The following is a 23,755-nucleotide window of genomic DNA, read 5'->3' on the forward strand; positions in this document are numbered from 1 at the left end:
GTTCTGGATGGTCAGGTACCGATCCAAGCCAGAGCCTGAGCCTGAGAAGCGATCGGGACCCCATCTCCCTTGGATCCGGAGACCCCCCTGGTGCCCACTTGCATCAGGAACCGGATGCCCTTCCCTGGGCCCTGCTGGTACCAGTCTACATTGTAGTGGCTGTAGCCACTGCTCAGGGTGCAGGTGAGCTTGGCCGAGGCTCCCGGGGAGGCAGATGCAGACGGTGGCTGGGTCAGCACAGGCTGGGAGAGGGACCCTGAAACACAGACACCCATTATGCCCTAGAGGAAGGACACTGGAGAAGGACATTTCCAGCATGTGGTGGGAGGGGGTCCCAGAGAGCTGGGGAGTCAGGACACTGAGGATGTCCTGACCTGTGCAGTGAAGGAGGGTGAGGAGGAGGAGTGGAGTCCAGGCCATCACATAGACACCACAGAGCTCTGCTGAGGTGACATCCTGCAGGTCTCCTTTCTCCCCTGTGACCCAGGAGAACTGGGCCTTCCATGCAAATTACTTTATCTCTTCCAGCACAGAAAACATCTCCCTGCATCCTGTGGGTCTTCCCCAGTGATTGAATGTCAATACCTAAAGGGCTGGGCCTTACTGGGCCTGGCCTGTGGTTTCCCAGGGGCCCAGAGAGAACACAGCTGCTGGGCCCAGTGAGCACTGAGCAGAGACCAGGGCACAGCCTGGTGTTCCAGCTGAGAGCATTTCCCCACTCTGTCCTCAGCTCCCCCATCTTAACTGTTTGCATTGCTGTTTCCCAATTGATGAAATCATATAACCCAATATTGATAAATTATTTTGATACATTTTTTTAACTGAAGCCCAAAATTTACCTAGAGTTGACTGCTTGAGATGCAAAAGACTATGGGTTTTGATAAATATGTGGGTCATGTCACTGTCACAGTGACATAGACTAGTTTTATTGTTTCTTGGCCTTTTGGTGAAGATCAAGTGTGAAGAATAGTGTTTTTTTCTTCTTTCTTTTTTGAGAAAGTGGAATAACTCTTTGCATGGCCTTGGATGGGAACACAGCCAACAAGAAAAGAATGTTTTGCCAAGAGAATTGTTTTGTGACTTGAAGGTGGGTCACTGAAACAGGTCTATGTGACTGAAGGCAGTTGCTGGGCTTTTTTCTCAGTAAAACATTCTCATAAGATTTCTGTTCCATTCAAGGTTATCCCTTGAGATAAAGAGAGGAATGTTGTGGGAACCATAGAAGCAATAGCAATTAATGCCTTTTGATATTATATTGTTATTAAGCTATCATGCAGGTGTACTCCATGTATCTTTAAGTAAAAGTTATGCTTGATGTTATGCCAATTTCTCAGTAAATAAACTTTTTGAAGTCTTGTGAATAAAAATAGGACACAGGGCATACTCGGGGCCATTTACCTGAGCGAGCAGTGGTCCTTTGCTAGTCCATGATGATTTCGTCTGCTGATCTCTCTCTCTGTGCTCCTGACTCACAACAACATTTGGCGCCTACCATGAAACCATATGAAGAGATTAGGAACAGGTGGAACCCCGAAAGGGTAAGTTGGATGTGCTGTTTATGCGAAACTTTCAGGAAAACTAGCAAAGTCATTGGGAATTCCCATTCGTTATTAGACAATTATGTACAAGTTTTAAAATCCTTTTTAAAAGGGTCTGGGATTCAGATAAAGGACAAGGTTTTGTTAAGTCTTTTAAATGCTATTCAGAAACACTGTTATTGGTATACTCCTGAACATCGTAATCAACTGAATTTGAATGTTTGGCAACAAGAAAAAAAAATCTTTATGCTGTGCTCATCAGCACGAAGATCTGCTTGATGCTGAAATGTGTGTTGCTTATAATCTTTTTTTAAATCTTATTTTTATTAATTTTAATACAGTGACATTGATAAATCAGGGTATATATGTTCTGAGAAAACAACTCCAGATTATTTTCACATTTGATTATGCTGCATACTCCTCACCCAAAGTTAAATTGTCTTTTGTCACCTTCTATCTAGTTTTCTTTGTGCCCCTCCCCTCCACCTACCCCCTTCCTCTCCTTCCTCACCTCCTCCCCACCCTTCCACCCCACCCTCTGTTACCATCATATTCTTTTCCATGTCTCTGAGTCTCATTTTTATGTCCCATCTATGTATGGGTTCATGTAGTTCTTAGTTTTTTCTGATTTACTTATTTCACTCTGTATAATGTTATCAAGGTCCATCCATGTTATTGTAAATAATCCGATGTCATCATTTCTTATAGCTGAGTAATATTCCATAGTATATATGTACCAAAGCTTTTTAATCCACTCGTCCTCTGACGGACACTTGGGCTGTTTCCAGATCTTCACTATTGTGAACAATGCTGCTTTAAACATGGGGGTGCATTTCTCCGTCTGGAACCGTTCTATGGTGTCCTTGAGGTATATTCCTAAAACTTGAATGGCTGGGTCAAAAGGCAGTTCGATTTTCAATTTTTTGAGGAATCTCCATACTGTTTTCCACAATGGCTGCACCAGTCTGCATTCCCACCAGCAGTGCAGAAGGGTTCCCTTTTCTCCACATCCTCACCAGCACTTATTCTGTGTTGTTTTGTTGATGAGTGCTATTCTGACTGGTGTGAGATGATATCTCATTGTGGTTTTAATTTGCATTTCTCTAATGATTAGTGATGTTGAGCATTTTTTCATATGCCTATTGGCCATCTGTATGTCCTCTTTGGAGAAGTGTCTATTCATTTCTTTTTCCCATTTTTTTGATTGAATCATTTGTCTTCCTGGTGTTGAGATTTACAAGTTTTTTATAAATTTTGGTTATTAACCCCTTATCAGATGTACTGTCACATATGTTCTCCCATTGTGTAGTTTGTCTTTTTATTCTGTTCTTATTGTCTTTGGCTGTGCAAAAGCTTTTTAGTTTGATATAGTCCCATTTGTTTATCCTGTCTTTTATTTCCTTGCCCATGGAGATAAATCAGCAAATATATCCCTGCGAGAGATATCAGAGAGCTTACTGCCTATGTTTTCTTCTAAGATGCTTATGGTTTCATGCCTTATATTTAAGTCTATTATCCATTTTGAGTTTATTTTTGTAAATAGTGTAAGTTGGTGGTCCAGTTTCATTTTTTTGCTGGTTGCTGTCCAATTTTCCCAACACCATTTGTTGAAGAGGCTGTCTTTACTCCATTGTATGCCCTTACCTCCTTTGTCAAATATCAGTTGTCCATAGAGCTGTGAATTTATTTCTGGGTTCTCCATTCTGTTCCATTGATCTATGTGCCTGTTCTTATGCCAGTACCACACTGTTTTGAGTACTATGGCCTTTTAGTATAGCTTGATATCAGGAAGTGTAATACCTCCCCCTTTATTCTTCTATTTTAAGATTTCTGAGGCTATTCGTGTTCTCTTTTGGTTCCATATAAATTTTTGGAATATGTGATCTATATCTTTAAAGTATGTCATTGGTATTTTAATTGGTATTGCATTGAATTTATAAATTGCTTTGGGTAATATAGATATTTTAATAATGTTTATTCTTCCTAATCATGAGCATGGTATATGCTTCCACTTGTTTGTATCTTCCCTGATTTCTTTTATCAATTTTTACAATTTTCCAAGTACAAGTCTTTAGTCTCCTTGGTTAAATGTATTTCTAGGTACTTTATTTTTTTGGTTGTAATAGTGAAAGGTATTGTTTCCTTAATTTCTCTTTCTGACTGTTCATTGTTGGTGTATAAAAATGCCTCCGATTTCTGAATATTAATTTTATATCCTGCCACTTTGCTAAATTCAGTTATCAGGTCCAGTAGTTTTTTAACTGAGACTTTAGGGTTTTCTATATATAATATCATATCATCTGCAAATAATGATAACTTTACTTCTTCTTTTTCAACTTGAATGCCTTTTATTTCTTCTTGTCTGATTTCTGTGGCTAAAACTTCCAGGACTATGTTGAATAAGAGTGGTGAAAGGGGGCACCCCTGCCTTGTTCCTGATCTTAAGGGGATTGCTTTTAATTTTTGCCCATTGAGTATGATGTTGGTTGTAGGTTTGTCATAGATGGCTTTTATCATGTTCAGGTGTGTTCCCTGTATTCCCACGTTGTTGAGAGTTTTGATCATGAATGGGTGCTGGATTTTATCAAAGGTTTTTTTGCATCTATTGATATTATCATGTGGTTTTTCTCCTTTCTTTTGTTTATGTGATATATCACATTGATTGATTTGTGAATATTGTACCAGCCTTGCCTCCCCAAAATAAATCCCACTTGGTCATGGTGTATGATTTTTTCCATATATTGTTGGATCTGGTTTGCTAATATTTTGTTGAGGATTTTAGCATCTATATTCATCAGGGATATTGGCCTATAATTTTCTTTCTTTGTGTTGTCTTTGTCTGGTTTTGGAATCAGAACTATGCTTGCCTCATAAAAGGAGATTGGAAGTCTTCCTTCCTCTTGAATTTTTTGAAATAGCTTGAGAAGGATTGGATTTAATTCTTCATTGAATATTTGGTAGAATTCATTTGTGAAGCCATCTGGCCCAGGACTTTTCTTTGTTGGGAGGTTTTGAAAACTGTTTTGATCTCATTTGGTGTAATCATTCTGTTTAGGTTTTCTGATTCTTCCAGATTGATTTTTGGAAGAATGTGTGTTTCAAGGAATTTTTTCATTTCATCTAGGTTGTCTAGTTTTTTGGCATACAGTTCTTCATAATATTTTCTTACAATATTTTGTATTTCTGTTGTGTCAGTTGTTATTTCTCCACTCTCATTTCTAATTTTATTTATTTGAGTCCTCTCTCTCTTTTTCTTGGTGAGTCTAGTTAAAGGTTCATCAATCTTGTTTACCTTTTCAAAGAACCATCTACTAGTTTTAATGATCCTCTGTACTGTTTCTTTAGTCTCTATGTCATTTATTTCTACTCTGATCTTTATTATTTCCTTCCTTCTACTACAATTGGACTTTACTTGCTGTTCTTTTTCTAGTTCTTTTAGATGCAGGGTTAAGTTGTTTATATTTCTAGCTTCCTAAAGTGTGCCTGTAGTGCTATGAACTACCCTCTCAGTACTGCTTTTGCTGTGTCCCATAAATTTTGAGTTGTTGTATTTATTATCATTCATTTCTAGGAATTTTTAAAATTTCTTCTTTGATCTCATTCTTAATCCATTCATTATTTAACACCTGTTATTTAGTTTCCATATGTTTGAGAATTTTTGAGCTTTTCTGTTGTGGTTGATTTCTAGTTTCATGACATTGTGATCAGGGAAAGTGCTTGATATGATTTCAATCTTTTTAAATTTGCTGAGACCACTTTTGTGCCCTAATATGTGGTCTATCCTAGAGAATGTACCATGAGCACTTGAAAAGAATGTACATTCTGCAGCTTTAGGGTGAAAGGTTCTGAAGATATGTATTAAATCGAGTTGATCTAGTGTGTTCTTTAAGTCTGCTGTTTCTTTGTTAATTTTCTTTCTTGAGGATCAATCTAGTGATGTTAGTGGGGTATTGAAATCCCCTACTATTATAGTATTGCTGTTGATCTCACCCTTTATATCCATCAACGTCGGCTTTATATATTTAGGTGCTCCTATATTAGATACATAGATATTAATAATAGTTATGTCTTCCTGTTGGATTACTCCCTTTATCATTATGTATTGGCCTTCTTTATCTCTTACTATATCCTTTGTTTTAAAGTCCATTTTGTCTGATATAAGTATTGCTACCCCAGTTTTTTTTCATTTCCATTTGCATGAAATATTTTTTTTTCATCTTTTTACCTTTAGCCTATGTGCACCTTTTGTTTTAAGGTGTGTCTCTTGTAGACAGCATATGTACAGGTTCTGTTTTCTTATCCATGCAGCTACCCTATGTCTTTTGATTGGATCATTTAATCCATTTACATTTAAGGTTATTATTGATATGTAGTTGTTTATTGCCATTTTATTCTTTAAAGCTGTATTCCTCTTTTGCTATATTCTTTTCCCACTTTGATCTGTTTACACCATGCCCCTTAACATTTACTGCAGCACTGGTTTGGTTGTAATAAATTCCTTGAGGTTTTTTTTTTTTTGTCTGGGAAACTTTTTATTTCTCCTTCAATTTTAAATGATAGCCTTCCTGGATAAAGTAGTCTTGGTTGTAGGTTCTTGTTCTGCATTACTTTGAATATTTCTTGCCATTCCCTTCTGGCCTCAAGTGTTTCTGTTGAGAAGTCTGATGTCATCCTTATGGGGGCTCCTTTGTAGGTGATAGCCTTTTTTTCTCTAGCAGCTTTTAATATTTTCTCTTTATCACTTAGCTTTGGTATTTTAATTATGATGTGTCTTTGTGTAGGTTTCTTTGGGTTTCTCTTTAATGGAGTTCTCCATGCTTCTTGAACTTGTGAGAGTTTCTCTTGCATTAATTTAGAAAAGTTTTCAGCTATGATATGATTGAACAAAGTCTCTATTCCTTGTTCTTTTTCTTCTTCTTTAGGAACTTCTATAATGCGGATGTTATTTCTCTTTATGTTGTCACAGAGCTCTCTAAGAATTTCCTCAGACTTTTGAGTCTCTTTTGTTTTTTCTTCTTTGCTTTCATGCCTTCATTACACTTGTCCTTCAACTTGCTGATTCGATCCTCAGCTCTATCCATCCTGTTTTTAATTCCTTCCATTGTGGTCTTCATTTCTGATATTGTATTTGTCATCTCCGACTGATTCTTTTTTAATATTTCAATATCCTTTTTTATACTTGCTATTTCTTTATTTAGGTGTTCATAATGACCATCCTTTCTTTTTTCTTTCTTTTTTTTTTTTTTTTGAATTTTTCTGAAGTTGGAAACGAGGAGGCAGTCAGACCAACTCCCGCATGTGTCCGACCGGTATCCACCTGGCATGCCCACCAGGGGGTGATGCTCTGCCCATCTGGGGTGTTGCTCCACTGCAACTGGAGCCATTGTAGTGCCTGAGGCAGAGGCCATAGAGCCATTCCCAATGCTCGGGCCAACTTTGCTCCAATGGAGCCTTGGCTGCGGGAGGGGAAGAGAGAGACAGAGAGGAAGGAGAGGGGGAGGGATGGAGAAGCAGATGGGCACTTCTTTTGTGTGCCCTGACCAGGAATCGAACCCAGGACTCATTCACGCCTTACAATCATTATTTTGAACTTTGATTCCAGAAGTTTGATTATTTCCATATCACTCAGTTCATTTCCTGGATGTTTCTCTTGTGGTTTCATTTGGATTGCACTTCTCTGTCTTCTCATTGTATCTATTTGGGTGTTTTGTTTGTAGAGCTGGTTCAGTCTAGGCTTGGTGTTGTCTGCTTCCCATTTTCAATTGCCTTATTTCTAGGTCTTCTTGGGTTGGCATCAGCTATTATTTGTAATAAAGTTTTGGATTTGAAATGCTTTGAAGTCTTGGTTTGTTTGTTTTCTTAACAGGTGATTGTCTTGTTTGCTGATCTCAGCAGGGGGCTTATTTGAAATTGTACTCAGGAAGTGACTGAGATATATTTAGGACAACTTATGTGTAATTTTTATCTAATTAACTGCCCTTAATTAAATGTGCAATGTGATAAATTAGTAAACGTATCTGTCTCCGCAAAAGTGTTCACTTGTCCCTTTTGAAGTCTTCCCTTCTGCCATCCAGTCCCCAAATCCAGGGAAATCCCTAATCTTCTTTTATTATTTAAAGATAGTTTACATTGCATAGAATTTTAAATACATTGAATCTCATTTTTCTTGGGTTTTTTTTTCTGATTTTCTTAATTTAGCATATTTTCTGAGGTCTAGCCATGGTTTGCGTTTACTAGCTCTTCCTCACTAAACAGTGTCCCCTCAGACCGCTATCCCACAGCGTGCGTACCATCCACCTGCTGACAGGCATTTGAATTGTTTCCACACTGGACTACAGTATAAATACACACATTCATGCATATGTGTTGCTATATATCTATTGATAACATAAATGTTTAATATATTCATTAGTGAATATAAATCTTAATATATAAATTTATATATACTATAAATAAGTAATGTTGCTGTACATATTTGTGGACAAGTCTTTGCATGGACATGCACTTTAAATTCTGTGGGTAAAAACAACAGCTGAATTATAAGGGAAGCATACGTTTAAGTTTATCAAAAACTCTTGTACTATATATTTTAATTTATCTATTGATTTGAGATAGAAAAAGAGTAAGGGAGACAAAAGCATCCTTCTGTTCTTGTATGTGCCCTGACCACGGGTCTAACCCTCAATCTTGGCGAATAAGGATGTCGTGATAACCAATCACATTGTCTGGCCAGGGCGTGTTTTCTAAAGGACTTTCTTAAATTCACATTCCAACCTGAGAATTATTAGGCCACATCTCCTCTCAAAACTGGTCTGATCAGAATTTTATTTTTGCAAATTCTCATACACGTGTAGTGATTGCTTGGTTTTAATTTCTATTTTCATATTATGTAATGATTTGGAACATCTTGTCATGTCCTTATTTGCCATCATATATCATCTTTGGTGAAGTTTTTCCCAGATTTAAGTGAATTGCTTTCTAAGTATCAACATGTAGGAATTTTTTTATATATTATTGATACAAGTCCTGTATCGAAGATTTGGCTTACATACACTATATATCCTACAAGTCTCTCAGTTGCCTTATGATCACCTTAACAGTATCCTTCAAAGAGCAAGAGATAAAGTCTAATTTATCAATTAAATTTTTATGCATGGTGCATATTATCTCATTGTAGTTGTAATTTTCTTTTTGCTAATAAAGTATATTGTTAATGAGTATTTTTTTAGTTGATTATTGACCATTTATAAATTTCCTTATATGAACTGTTTGTTAAAATCTTTAGCCCATTTTAATGTGTCATTTGTCTTTTTATATAAAACTGCAGTAATCTTTAATCTACTTTTTATTTTAAATATTTTATCAACATTGTTGTTGTCTTTTAACATGTGCACACACTGTCACACACTTGAATGATCTGTCTGCAGAAAGAGATTTTGTATGCCCAAGAAAAAAGTAAAAATTTAAAAAGACTCTGTGGGATTTTATTATTATGGACAATTATATCTACATTACTTACAAACTTATTGCCATATCTGTCCAAAGAAACATCATGAGAGGCAAAAAAAAAAAAAAAAAAAGAATCTTGGGGAAGTTCTGGCCTAGTAGTTCACTTGGTTAGAGTGTTGTCCCAACATACCAAGGTTATAGGTTCAATCCCCAGTCAGGGCACATACAAGAATCAACCAATAAATGCATAAATAAGTGGAACAATGAATTAATGTTTCTCTCTCTTTCTCATTTCATCTTTCTCTCTAAAAAATTTTAAGAAAGAATATTGGGGAAATTTCAACAGTGGCATAGCAGAGCTCTCAATATGAGAAAGCTAACAGAATGTGGACTTTTGCTGTGAGTTTTTCTGCAAAATACAGGAGAGGTTTGTCAATGGGTAGAAAGTAAGAAAACAGGCTGCCTGACTTAGGCTTTGGCGGTCAATTTCCTTACAGCGTTGTACGGGGTCATTGAGAAAATGCGTCCTCTCTCTCTGGAAGCAGTTTCAGAGCTTTTCCAATTGCAATGACCTTACCCTCATGTCTTAGTTGAAGCGAGCCATCTGAGGGAAGCCTCTACAAGTTTCGAAGCAGAAGCTTCCTGCTGTCTTTACACGACCAAAGCAGATTTGAACTTGTTTCACAAAATGAGGTCAAGTCTCATTTTTTCCTCCTGGTTTTTGTCAACCAAGCAAGTCAAGGCTGTCACTCTGACTTCCTCAAAGGCAGCACCACAGTGTAATCTGGTCAGATGGTGGATCTGTGCCCTGTATCACTATGTGGGCATGAAAGGTACATCCAGAATGACAAAGATGACTAGGAGCACAGAGTATGGCTCCGGGAGGAAGCTCCTCTTCTGCAGGTCCTTCCAGTCCGATTCTGAGGGTTTCACCTGGGGCTACAGAAACCATTTCAGCACCATCAGAAAGGACTCCAAGAGCCTCCACAGTGGGCTTATTTGGCATCGCTGCCAGCTGCCAGCCTTTACAAACAGATCCCAATTCCACCTTTCCAGAACCGCAGTGCCCAAATCCGGTACTTATTCCAATGGGCAGCCTGATCGGTGCAGCAACTAGTTTAGTGAAGTTTAGCAAGTTATTCAGATATGGAATAAATGGTAATCTAATGTAACAAAAAGAAATCTGATTGGTTTCTTTCTTTCTTTTTTTTAAGTGAGAGAAGGGGAGATAGAGAGACTGACTCCCACATAAGCCCAGAGTGAGACTTACCTGGCAACTTCTGTCTGGGGCAGAAATTAGAATCAACTGAGCTATCCTCAGCATTGGGGCGAGGCTAGAACCAATCAAGCTACTGGCTGTGAGAGAGGAAGAGGGAGAGAGAAGGGGGAGAGGGAGGGGAAGAGAAGCAGATGGTTGCTACTCATGTTTGTCCTGAACTGGGACTGAACCCGGGACTTTTGCAGCTGTGCTGGCACTCTATCCACTGAGCTAGCTGGCCAGGGCCGATGAATTGTTTCAAATAGGAACCAGCACATAAAACTGAAATAAGGAAGACTGAAGTACACGTGGTCATCTATTTCCTTTCAAAAATTGGCTGAAAACAAAGTGTGGGCGCTGCACCGTTGCTTTCCTGCATTGATGACTCAAAGGAGAATAACTTAAGAGAATGTTGGAGGCATTGTTGCAAACTCTTTTGTTTTGAAATTAAACTCAAATGCCGATTCTAGAATCATTAAGCTGAAATTTCTTGAAAGGAGAGTAATCTTTAAGCAGATTTTACAAACCAGGACAAACTGGATTTATTCTATTCACATTCTATGATTTTTGTGTGTTTTCATTTGACATTAAGATAATGATCTCTTAGGGACAAGGATATTTATTTTAAATTCAAAAGCGGTATAAAGTCCAGTAAAGCACAAATTTTAAAACCTTCCCATTCTTTATGAGAAATACAGTAATTTCTAATAGGAATGTGCCTTCAGAATTCGGTTACCCACATAACTATTTTGCTATTCTATGAAATTGAAGAAACAAAAAATTTAAATATGTATTTAAAAAACACAAATGTGTGAGTGCCAGTCTGCAAAGCTACTAATGCTACTTGTATGTCTGACCCAGTGATATCATTTATTCTAAGCAAAATATTCACGGACCACCGACTCTCACCATCAGGCCCTCTGGCTGGCTCCTGGGGGCTGGCACTGATCTCTGATAAATATTACTCTTGTAGGAAAGACATGTCAGAAGGCTGCTGTTTGGGGTTGACTTTCTCCTTTGGAGACATAGGAAGAGTTTTGGGGCTATGATTATCATCTGATTACTCTTAGATAGACAGTCAGACAGACAGACAGACAGACACACACACACACACACACACACATACACACGTTCATGCTGGTGCGAGCATGATCTTCCCTAAAATATATCACGGCACTATGGATTTTCATATGGATGGATTTCACCTCCTGTTCCATTGGCTTTTTACTCTTAGAGAGGTGTTCTCTTTTCTGCCTCTGACTGTCCTTGTTGTCACTATATTGGTGTAAGTTTTTGTTTGTTTTACCCTTTTAAGGCTGTGAATATTTTACATAAAAATCAGAAAGCAGTATAGTGTGGCACCATTTGAATTAGAAACCCCTCGGCTCAGGTCTATTATTATCATTAAGTTTTTACCACCTTAATAAATGTGTCAGAAGCTTGGACAAAACGAGGCCTCGGGGTTTTTTCCCACTTCCGCATCTGTGTGTGTCACTGTGAGGACCATCACTGTACCCGATCTGACAGTAATAGTGCGCCTAGTCCTCAGGCTGCAGCCCAGAGGTGAGCAAGTACTCTGAATTGGCTGAGGTGTCCTTGGATTCAGAAACTCGGTTAGGGACCCTGGGTCCCAGCTCCTTGTCTGAGTCTGAGTAGTAGTACAAAAAGAACCGGAGAGCGCTCCCTGGCTTCTGCTGGTATCAGTAGATGCTTTTACCACCAACACTGATGTCACTGCTGATGGTGCAGGGGAGTCTGGCTGTTGATCCCGGAGAGGCAGAGAGGGAGGGCGGCTGAGTCAGCACAGGTTGGGACAGGGAACCTGCAAACAGACACATCAGAGTGAATAGAAGGGTCAGGGTGCAGGTGCTCTGGGTCTCTGGGTGCTGTCCCCACCTGTGCAGTGAGAGAGGAGGATGAGGAGCACAGGGGTCCAGGCCATGGTGCTCACAGCTGCTCCTTAGTCCACAGAGCTGGAGTGGGCTGCCTAGGCCTCTTATCCCCTCCCAGCTGGCTCCACAGAGGAGGGACTGTTCATGCAAATATGCCCCATCCCCTGCCCCTCCCCCAGTACACTGACAGGATCTAGGGCCCTGGCTCAGGGAGGCCAGCCTGTTGCACTAGTTTCACCATGGATGGGGCTGAGAGGAAGCCGGTGCTGGGAGCACACACAGGGTCACATGCATGGCACTCAGCCATGCCCAGAGAAGTCATGTCTGCCCAGTCATAGAAAAGAAAGAGCCCAGCCCTGGAGCCTCCAGTCACTGGAGTGCTGCCCAGCTGGGAGCTCCTGTTTTGCAGAAACCCTCAGAGTCGGTCTTGAGGCGCCCTCTGCTGGTCCCCTGGTGAACCGCTCCTCTTTCAAGCTGCTTCAACATCTAGCCTTCACCTGTTTTCTTGACTCCTGAGTTTTCAACACGTTAAGAATCATCATTACAGGGAACAATGCAAGTGCGGTCCTGGTGTGGCCGTCATTGATTCTGGCACACGTGAATCCTGATCTAGGAGAGCCTGAGGACTTTGGTGGAGCTAAGGAACACAGGAGGGGAGCAGAAAGCAAACAAACAAACAGACAAACAGACAAAAACAATGAGTCCCCATGGTGGGAGCGCAGAGGAGAGGCCTTTCCCTGGGAGCTGAGTGTGAACAGAAGCTTATTCAGGGAAAGGGATCCTCACAGAAGAGGACATAGAAGGTGAGGAATGTTCACCCTTCCGGGGCAGAGGGGAGAGGAGACTGCACACCCCTGAGGGTTCTGCAGAGCAGGGGACTGAGCGTGGCCTGGACATCCAGAGGGACCACTGCGGCCATCCTGAGACACTGTCTTGTGTGCAGGGACATTATTAATCTGGCTGTGCCTGTCGCCAGTGCTTCAAATTAAAGATTTATTTCTGTGGATCGTTCTAGGACTTTGAAAGAGGACATCCTAGGGCAGCTGGAGGAAAATGACAGCAGAGAAAACTTGGAAGGACTGGAATGACTCATGGCACAAATTAGGACACAGAAAGGTGACTGATTGAACCCCAGGCTGGGGAAGTGGGAGAAATGGTCCAGAACTTCAGTAGATGAATAGTATCCCTGAGAGAGGCGGGGATGCCCCACCGACACCGGTGCTGTTGGGTGGAAGGGCAGGTGCGAGGGCTGTTTGTCGGGTTTATGGTCCATCTGTCACATTGAGGCCAGGCTCTGAAAGTGGAGATGTGTTAGGAAGATTCAGAGACAATCAGTGCTGCAGAGACTGGTGTCCTCCTCTATGGGAAGACTAACGGTATAAGAAGTCATCAATTGCTAGGGGACTTTGGATGTGTCATTCATGCATTTATTCATTCATAAAGTCATCCTTTAAATAGATAAGTAAGGAATGTCTCACATGATTCTGGCTTGCGACATGGGAGGGGTCAGGCCAGAGCCTGGATCACTGGAGCAGGAGGATCTGGACCCAGGCGGGGGTGCAGATGGCTCCGGAGGGTTGCCCAGAATTCCTGGCATCTCCCAGATGAGTCAACAGGTAAGACAGTGGGTGTCTTACAGAGCCTTCCCTCCAAGCCTGCAGCTAGTGCAGGGAGGACAGTGTCTTTTTGGATGTAGGGACAAATTAGAGGAGAAGGCAGAGAAGAAGAGGGCCCTGCTTCTGTCCTGGGAGTGAAATGGAACAACACAGACCATCAAGGCAGCCCTGGAAGTGCACCACCCAGACTGACTTCCAGGAGACTCTGAATGGGGAGCAGAGGTGCCCTGTAGTCTCACAGCCTCGAGGATGCGCCAGGCATGGTTGGCACAGCAGGTGCCTAAAGCCCAGCCTTTCCTGCTATAGGCAGTGTCTTCATGGGCACCCCACACGCAGGAGACTTTCAGTCTCCCCTGCCCACCTGAGACTTCCCCAGACCTGCGCTATGCTCTGAGGCTCTTCCTACCCATCCTTCTCTCCCCCTTCCCGGGAGCAGCCGTTCTATGAAGGTTCCCTCCCTCTCCAGCTCCTTCCTGTTTGTCCGCGACCAGCGTTCCTTCCTCCAAAATATGACCCTTCTTTGTCATCTACTTTGCATAGAACTTCCAGATTGGAGAGACAGACAATCCCAAAGAAAAACATGTGGCTATTTTTGTTAATTAATATAGTAAATCAATTTTAGAAGTATATCATTGATTTACTATGTTAATGTCTATATAGTGTGTATCGACACAAATATATTATGGAGAAGTTAAAAGAGTCCCAGGAGGGGTGACCTCAGGACTATGCACTGGTTTAAATTCTGTGTTTTGTGTCCTCTGAAGTTTTAAGAAGTGCATTTGCCCCAGAGAAACACCATCTGATGAAATCTGTGAAAATGTCTCTGGGTGTATCCATCTCAGACTTCATATTAGAGGTGTGGTTGATTTAAACTTAAAGGTGATCCCTGTATGATGAATTAGGCTATGTCGTCTCTTCACAATGTGTAGCCCAGAGAATGCTTCCAAAGAGGAGGAATTTGCATTGTCTTTCTCGGTGCCTAAGTGTATCCTTGACATTTACAGAAATGGGAGAAGAGGGTAAATTTAAACAGATGCCTGCTCTTTTCGGACTCATAGAAAAATACAGACACCAAGAGTACAAGAACTATCATGTTTTTATTCACCCTTGTGTCTCATGCCTGAAAAATACTCCAGCCCTGATGGGATAGCTCGGGTGCTTGGAGTGTCGTCCCATTACGCAAAGTTCATGTTTTTGATTCCTGGTCAGGGCACACACAGGAAATGATCAGTGCTTCTGTCTGTCTGTCTTTCTTTCTTCTTCTCTCTAAAATTGGTAGATACATTAAAAAACACTCTTAAAAGGATAAATACACCAAAAGATAATATATGAAGATAGATATGCTATATTTTCATGTGCATTGTATAAAATTTCAATATATGAACTGCACATGTAGTCTGGCTAAAAATTGTACTCTGCTCTCTGGCTGACAGGAGATTTCATGTGACTGGTTCACACTCTCTGACCTCATGTGAGCATGTGTAACTGTCCTGTCTAACATATAAGAACGTGGAAGCACAGAGAGATGACACATCTAGTCTCTGTCCAGCTGAATGGCCTAAACAGGAATAAATGTTGATGGTGTCCTAAGGCTGAAAACATGTTTCTTAAACACAGTGATTTTCAGACTATGGTGATTAGAATCCCTCAGGGGACATTTGGAAATGTCTGAAGGTGTGTTTATAGGTTATTGCTTAGAGAAGAGGGTATTACTAGCAATGTAGGCATAGAGCCCAAAGGATGTTTCTAAATATCCCATGTGTACCCTCTTCACAGGTGATGACCCTATCTCCAATGACAGACATGCAGAGATTCAGAAATCTGGTTGTGAATGAAATCATCTCCAGGAAATGATCAAAATGTCAATAGGCAATCATCATCAAGACATGGGGGAAATCTGGGGAAAAAAAAAGAGAAGGACACAGAAACCGACAATCTCAACAGAAACAGTCTAGCAGGAGACAGAAAGGAACTCCTCTCTGTGGTGCAGACAGTGAGGGCAGACCCAGGATGGGGAAGCTCTGGGGAGTTTTGGTCTCACTTCCCCATGAGTCTGGAGCACTGTGTGCTTATAGCTGCTATCATAAGACTGACAGTAGTAGTCGGCCTCGTCCTCGGGCTGCAGTCCAGAGATGGTCAGGGAGGCGGTGTTGGAGGAGCTGTCGATGGACCCAGAGAACCAATCTGGAACCCCGGAGGGTCTCTTGTTATCACAGTAGATCACGATGGTGGGGGCACTGCCGGGGCGCTGCTGGTACCAGTGCACATATCTGTCACCAATGTTGCCGCTACTGCGGGTGCAGGAGATGGTGACCTTTTGTCCAGGAGACCCAGACACAGAGCGAGGAGATCAGGGAGGACAGAACAGATCCCTTTCCCAGGGAGGGGGGAGAGGTCATCCTCCCAGGTGACAAACAGGTGCCCTCCCAGAATTCCCTCAGGCTCCACCTGTACAGTGAGCCAGGAGGGCAAGGAGGAGTGGAGCCCAATCCATGGTGCAGATGCCCCAGACTCTGCTTCCTGACCCACAGCCAGGCCTGAGCCTTTACACTTCTTTTTTTTTTTTTTTTTGTATTTTTCTGAAGCTGGAAACGGGGAGAGACAGTCAGACAGACTCCCGCATGCGCCCGACCGGGATCCACCCGGCATGCCCACCAGGGGGCGATGCTCTGCCCATCCTGGGCGTCGCCATGTTGCGACCAGAGCCACTCTAGCGCCTGAGGCAGAGGCCACAGAGCCATCCCCAGAGCCCGGGCCATCTTTGCTCCAATGGAGCCTTGGCTGCGGGAGGGGAAGAGAGAGACAGAGAGGAAAGCGCGGCGGAGGGGTGGAGAAGCAAATGGGCGCTTCTCCTGTGTGCCCTGGCCGGGAATCGAACCCGGGTCCTCCTCACACTAGGCCGACACTCTACCCACTCTACCGCTGAGCCAACCGGCCAGGGCCCGCCTTTACACTTCTTATATGTCCCCCTGACACAGAAGGGGGAGTCTATGCAAATCTTCCTCTTTCTGGAGGCTGTGCAATCTTTCTTTTCCTTAGGCTCCTTTTACAGAGCCAGACTCCAGCTGATAACAAGGAAACTAGAGGAGTGGGAGAGCTTCAGCCCAAGGATGACACAGGGAACCTGCAGAGGCAGGGAGGGGACTCACAGTTCAGGAACTGGGGGCACGCGCTCCTTCGGGTGGATGTAGGAGACATGGCAGCCTCAGGTGACAGCTGGGTCTCGGTGCTCCTGCCCCAATCCTGGCCCTGATGGGGCCCCTCACAGTTCCTGTCTTCTCAGATTAGCTCATCTCACTTAATAATATGTGTGTGTTATGTTCCTTTATGTTTTTCTGTGTCCTGACTAATTATTATTTATATTTCCAATCATATTCCATTGTATAAACAGACAAGAATTTGATAATTCATTCACTTATTAAAGAAAATAGCAGTTGCTTTTTTAAGTTATAACAGACGTGAATAAAGAAGCTATAACTTTTTGTGCATTTGGACACAAATAACTGATATAAGTAAACACCCAGGAATGTGATACCTATATTTTATCATATAAAAGTGTGTTTAGTTTTGTATGAAACTGACATAGGGTCACAAAAGCAGCCATGCTATTTTGAACTCCCAGCAGCATGAGTTGGAATTCCTGCTGCCCACATCCTGGGTAGCATTTGCTGTCATCCTTGTATTGAGGGTTACCATTCTAATGGGACTAGTGGCATCTCTTGTTTAAACTTACAATGCCCAATGACACATTGTATAGAGCATATTCTCCCACGCTGACCACCCAGGTGAACATAGTCCTCAGTGATGAGACTGTTCAGATCTGCTCAGTGGGCAGGCGTTCCCTAGTACTGGGACTGGAGCTGTATTATAAAGATTATTTATATTTATTAAAATATAATATACTACCCCTCGATAATTGGTAAAAATACACAGATTGTCAGAAACACTATACATCAAATAATAAATACAATCCAGACTCCTTTAAGTGGTGGAACTTTAATAATGCATTAATGTAATACAGTATTCATATTAAATTTTAATATTATACATAATCACTTGCATTCCTTGGATGATATCAAAATAAAGTTTTCAAAGCATTCTTTATCATTTTGTATCAATATGTATTTCATTCTGTTTGCAGTTTAATTAGTTGTTTAATAGAAAATTAAAATGTTGTGTGATTTTCTATCTATTTTGAGCTGTAAATCAGGCCTAGACAATTGAATCCATAAGGGGGAGGGGCTGAGATATGAGGTAAGTGTGTGAGTCACAGCCCTCTGGGCCTTCCTGGGTCCACAGTTGCAGACAAGTCACACTTCAGTGAGGACACTGCCTACCCAAGTGTGCAAGAGCCAGTAGAGAACTTTCCTAGCCTGCCTGGCCCAGAACCCTGAGCCTCAGGTGCAGTCCACCAGCGCCCTCTGCTGGTCTCAAAACACACATCCTGCAGCCTATTTCACACCACCCAGCTCTCCTGGAAGGGCTCTGGTTTGTGAAATTGGGTCATTCTGATGCCACTACCCAGGGCAGTAGAATAAATAGATCCCCTCAGTTTAATTTTGTGTTGAGACATTCATTTTTGGAGGTCACTAATCATGATCAGGCATCAAAATGAAGTGCAAGGTTACCAGATATTATAGGATTGTCTGAGATTTGAATTTGCTTCTATCTTGCCCCTGGGTTCACTATTGGTGTATGACCACCTTGTAACAAGATCTAGGACTAAGGTTCTGAGGAGAACCCTGTTGGTTCCTACCTGGTGATTACTCTACTGGGTGAGCCTTGCAAGTGGATTGATGTGGGTGCTGGGATTGTTGTCAGGGCTCCTGTCCGGCTCCCTGTCCTCACTGCACACGTCCTGGCTCTTTATCTGTGTCTTTACCATGAGAACATGACATTGTCAGAGAAGAAAGGACTTTGTTGTTGATTAATTCAGTGTGTTCTCATTTACGCTTGAACTGAACCTGGAAATGCATATACACAGGGGTGGACAAAGGTACGTTTATAGTTGTACTACAGATAAACAATACAATATTAATAAATAAGAATACAAGTCTAAGCTCTATGTTTCTTGTACTCACAAATGTAAACTTACTTTTGCCCACACTTGCGTGCGCGCACACACACACACATATATATATCTGATAAATTTAAGTTATATTTTGTCTAGTTTTATAATTTTCCTCAACATTACCATAGAAGCACATCTCATCTCTTTTCAGAGCTTATTTCTTCATTTCTGACCTAAAAAATTCTCATGGTCCATTGTTTTCTAATCCACATTATCCCTGATGAAGTTCGTTTGTTAAGAGTTTGGTGGTTTTCATGGGGGTAGGATTTATAAATTACAGGTCCAAAGAGAGATGTTTTACTCATTATCACACCAAACAAAGAACACAGAAGGAAAGGTATGACAGGTCATGTGGTTACAGTGGAGGAAGTGAGCAGGTGACAGGTCTGAGAGCCATGTCCTCACAGGGAGGGTCCCCAGAACCTGGAGATCAGGGGTCCTCAGAAGGCGACCTCTGGGAAGTAGAGAAAGCAGCTTCCCTGAGTGGTGAGGGGGCAGGGGACGGGCATCAAGCCCAGGCCGGGAGCAGGGCCATGCAGGGAGGCAGGAGAGGGCCCCCAAGTGTCCCAGGTCACAGATGCCAGACTTGTGCATTTCTTGTCACCTGCCCAGCAGCTCTGAGGAATATTTTGTATCTGAGTACAAAGTGATTCTGTTTGACTTGGAAGGCCAGTAAAAAAACCAACTTATTGACCATTATGGACAGACCAAGGTAAGAACATGAGGCCAGTGGTATAACAGCCTATGTGATTGGAGAAGCTGTCTTACGACCAGTGGGTACTGGTCACCATCAATGACACAGAAAACGATGGGTCTTTGAGGAGAGGAGAGCTGTGATTACTTCAGTTTCCCTTGGCACAGGTGTTCTTTGTGCATGGGGTGGTACTTATCTAAGTGACAGTGATAGTCAGCCTCCTCATAAGGCTAGAGGTCAAAGTTTTTCAGAGAGGCCATGTGCACAACCATGAGCCAGACAGGAGGGCTGAACCCCCGACTGTCAAGCACCTTTGTCCTAGGTCACAGGTACGGCCTTGTGCTGGCTGGGTGCTCACTGTGTTTGCTGCTCCATGCTCAATGAAGGTGACCTCAGACCCTGTCTCATCAAGAGCTTCACAGGAGTGACAGCACCAGGGCGACTCTGCTCCTGATATCCCACAGCCCACCATCACCCCGGATTGTTGGGAAGCTTCAGTGGGTATGAGGACAGGACACAGTCAGGACTTTGCGGTTCAAGAAACCCCTTCTTGGGAGTCCCATGGCCCTGAGTGCTGTCAGCTGTAAGAGTTTCTCATCCATGGACCCACCTCACCCCTTCCCTGGAGCGGGCTCCACATTGTCCCAGCAACGATAGAACATTTTCACTCTATTGAGACCCCAAATATTCTTGACCTTAGTTCACAAATTTTTCTCTTGGTAAACCCCTTCTCTCCTGATTGAACAGCAGGCTCAGGTGCCCAGCAAAGGTTGCCCCAGCTCTGAGCTGGAAGTCCTCCCGGGCTGGAGTCGCCACCAGGGACCTCACATCTTGGTGCCTGGTCCATGGTACTCAGAGCTCATCCACTGCCTGTGCTCAGACAGGCGCTTGGGGGGAAGGAGAAGGTCACTGCTCTGACCTCTCACAGGGAAAAGTCCTGGCTGTGGAGGACAATCCACCTGCTGAATTGGGTCCCTGAGCTGTGAAAAAAATTTTTTCAAATGCTGTTTTCTTATTTCAAGAGAAACACAGCTGTCCCACATGCTCTGGTTTTATTACACATAGATAACAGGCAAAATTTCAGTGTCTTAATAAATTGTTTACTGTTGATATTGATCCTGTTATACTGAAAATACAGAAACATGGAATAAAAAATTGAGAATAGACCTCACATAAACCATGAGTTAGTTTCCTATATAACTTACATGTAGAAAGTATTTTATAATGTTCATTTGTAGTGATTAAGACTCTGGGGAGGCTGAAGTTTATGTCCCACTTCCCCATCTGTGTGTGTCACTGGGAGGAGCACCACTGTGCCAGGTCTCACAGTAATAGTCCACCTCGTCCTCAGGCTGCAGCCCAGAGATGAGCAGGAGCCCCGCATTGGCAGAGACATCTTTGGATCCTGAGAAGCGGCTGGGGACCCCGGGGCCCTGGATCTTATCTGAGTCTGACTTGAACCACAGAAGATACCTGGGAGGGCTCCCTGGCCTCTGCTGGAGCCAGTTTATACCATAGTTGCCAACACTGAATCCACTGCTCAGGGTGCAGGTGAGTCTGGCTGATGCTCCAGGAGATGCAGAGAGGGAGGGCGGCTGAGTCAGCACAGGCTGGGACAGGGAACCTGCAAACACTGACACTCATGGGTTCTGGGATGGGCATAAAGTGTAAGCCACTTAGGGATCTAAAGCACATGAGACTGAAAGAGGATTAGTAGGCAGCCCTGGACACCTCCAGACTCTCCCTACCTGTGAAGTAGGAGAGGAGCATGAGGAGAAGGAGACCCCAGTCATGGTTGGTGTCACAGCCCCCTGTGGCCCCAGATCAGGTCTGAGGTGGGCGGGGCCTCTTTTATCTTCCCCATTGGAGGAGGAGCTGTTCACACTATTTGTTTTCTCTAATGGTAAGCTTTTTTTCACCCAGGGAACCAGCAAAGACTGAGCTTAGTTTAATAGACAGAGGATCAGAAGGGTGAAACTGAATTTGTCACCTGGGAGATTCTAGGGAGGAAGGAGCTGCTGGGCCCTTACACAGATCAGTGAGCAGGAGACTGCCCCACCCAGAGAGAACACAGCTACAGAATCCCTATCAGCAAACCCAGACAACAAGGCCCTGGGGAGTTTGAGGGATTGGTCACACAGTGCAAGGCACCCACCATCTGACACTGGTAGACCCACAGCGCCCCCTGCTGCTCACTGCTCAAACTTCATCTGTGGATAGAAATGATTTTGGGTACACTGTCCTAAAACCTAGTCACTGTCAGTCCACAAACATCCATGGGCGCAACACTTGCTATACCTCAAGTTACTAATATAAATAAACAATATTTTCCAATGATGGGCTTTCTGGAGTACTAGAAGGAAGAGATGGAAAATAGGACCACCAAAAAAAATGTGGCCAGAGCTGTAGGCACTTGACAGTACAGAGGGCTCCCGGAGCAAACCTTGAGCTTCCATTTCAACAGGGACCACATGGAGGAGACTGGTGATCAGGGCTGACATCGCACAGTGGAGTCTTACTGCACAGCAAACAAAGCATACATTTCCAGAAATGGGTTGACTTCTTAGAAGATGTAGCAGATTGTGTAAATACTGAGACACATTAAATACTGAGCTGTGTGGAGGCAAAGGTTATGGACCGACCATTGTGGTGTCAGATCAATGAATTGACTAGACAAGTCAGCAAGGGTTCAGGTTGCAAATAACCTTCTCTGTTCTCATATTTAATTGTGATATATTTATGACCATTTACGGAGGTATATTTGACAAGCAACCAACGGTGAACCATTTGATAAATTTTGTCATTTATATAAACCTGTGAAATCACCAAATATATCAAGATAATGAATACATCTACCAACCTCAAAAGTGCCTTTATATTCTTTGAAATTCCTTTATTTTTCTACCCCTCTCACCATTTTCCAGGCAAGCATTGCTCTGCCTTTCCCCCACATACATGTAATTTCATCTTTCAGAATTGTATAAAATTGAAACCATACAGTATACAACATTTGCCTTATATTTCATCTGGAATTTTAAAAACTTAATCCACACTGAATCATATATCCATAAGTCATTAGTCACTAAAAGTACCCACTCTATGGACATAACACAGTTTATTTAAGCTATTGACTACCGAGAGGCATGGGCTCTTTACAATAACTGGTTATTATAAATAAAGCTGCTGTGAATATTTGTGGGGGACCCATTGTAAGCACACACAGTATGTGTACATTTCTTTGTGATATACAATAGTGGGACATGCTAACAAGTATATGTTTAATGTTTTAGAAAGTACAGGACCATTATTTAAAGTGTTCTAATCATTTTCACTCCAACCTGAAGGACACTAGGATCTAACTGTGCCACGTCCTTGTCTGCATTTGGCATGGTCGTTTGTGTTAACTTCAGCCATTTTCAAGAAATGTAGTGCATTTCCACTGTGGTTTCGATCTGCACTTCACTGAGATCTTCTGAGGCTGAACATTCTTCCATGTGCTTACTTTTTATCTGTATATCATCTTTGGTGGAGCATCTTTTGAAATAACTTGATCAGCAGTGACTTACATGACAGTTTCTTTTTCAGATATGTGATTTGCAAACTGTCTGTGACTCTGTTGCCATTCTGTTATCATTGTCTCTCAAAGAACACATGATTTAAAACTTGATAAAGTTCAAATGATTTTTCTATGGTTTTTGCTTCTGTTGTTCTAGCTCTGACCTCTGTACCAGCTTGAATATTCTGTGCATGTCTCCTGGAATGAGGTTCTCACATCTAACAGCATGCATGCTCTATGGCAGTGGTCCCCAACCCCCGGGCCGTGGACCGGTACCGGTCTGTGGGCCATTTGGTACCAGTCCACAGAGAAAGAATAAATAACTTACATTATTTTCATTTTATTTATATTTAAGTCTGAACAATGTTTTATTTTTAAAAAATGACCAGATTCCCTCTGTTACATCCATCTAAGACTTACTCTTGATGCTTGTCTTGGTCATATGATACATTTATCCATCCCACACTAAAGGCCAGTACGTGAAAATATTTTCGGACATTAAACCAGTCCGTGGCCCAAAAAATGTTGGGGACCACTGCTCTACGGGATACAGAGTGTTCTCACTTACAGTGATAATGCACTCCCCTCCTTCACTTCTATATTAGAGTAGTGGTTTCAAACACATTGTTCCTACTTAACATATGAAGAAGTAAAATGACCCCAGTTAGAAGAAAGGATTCC

General features: G+C 42.3%; 1 gene segment (V, D, J or C); it reads right to left on the reverse strand.

Annotated features, from left to right (window-relative positions):
- The window catches only part of LOC136392851 (immunoglobulin lambda variable 5-45-like), a 758,839-nt gene that overhangs the window by 646,747 nt on the left and 88,337 nt on the right, over window positions 1-23,755 (reverse strand). Inside the window, 1 exon segment of the V gene segment in view lies at window positions 20,823-21,142. Within this exon segment, the coding sequence occupies window positions 20,823-21,142 (320 nt within the window).

The sequence above is a fragment of the Saccopteryx leptura genome, chromosome 2, assembly GCF_036850995.1.
Source record: "Saccopteryx leptura isolate mSacLep1 chromosome 2, mSacLep1_pri_phased_curated, whole genome shotgun sequence".
NCBI classification, from domain to species: domain Eukaryota; kingdom Metazoa; phylum Chordata; class Mammalia; order Chiroptera; family Emballonuridae; genus Saccopteryx; species Saccopteryx leptura.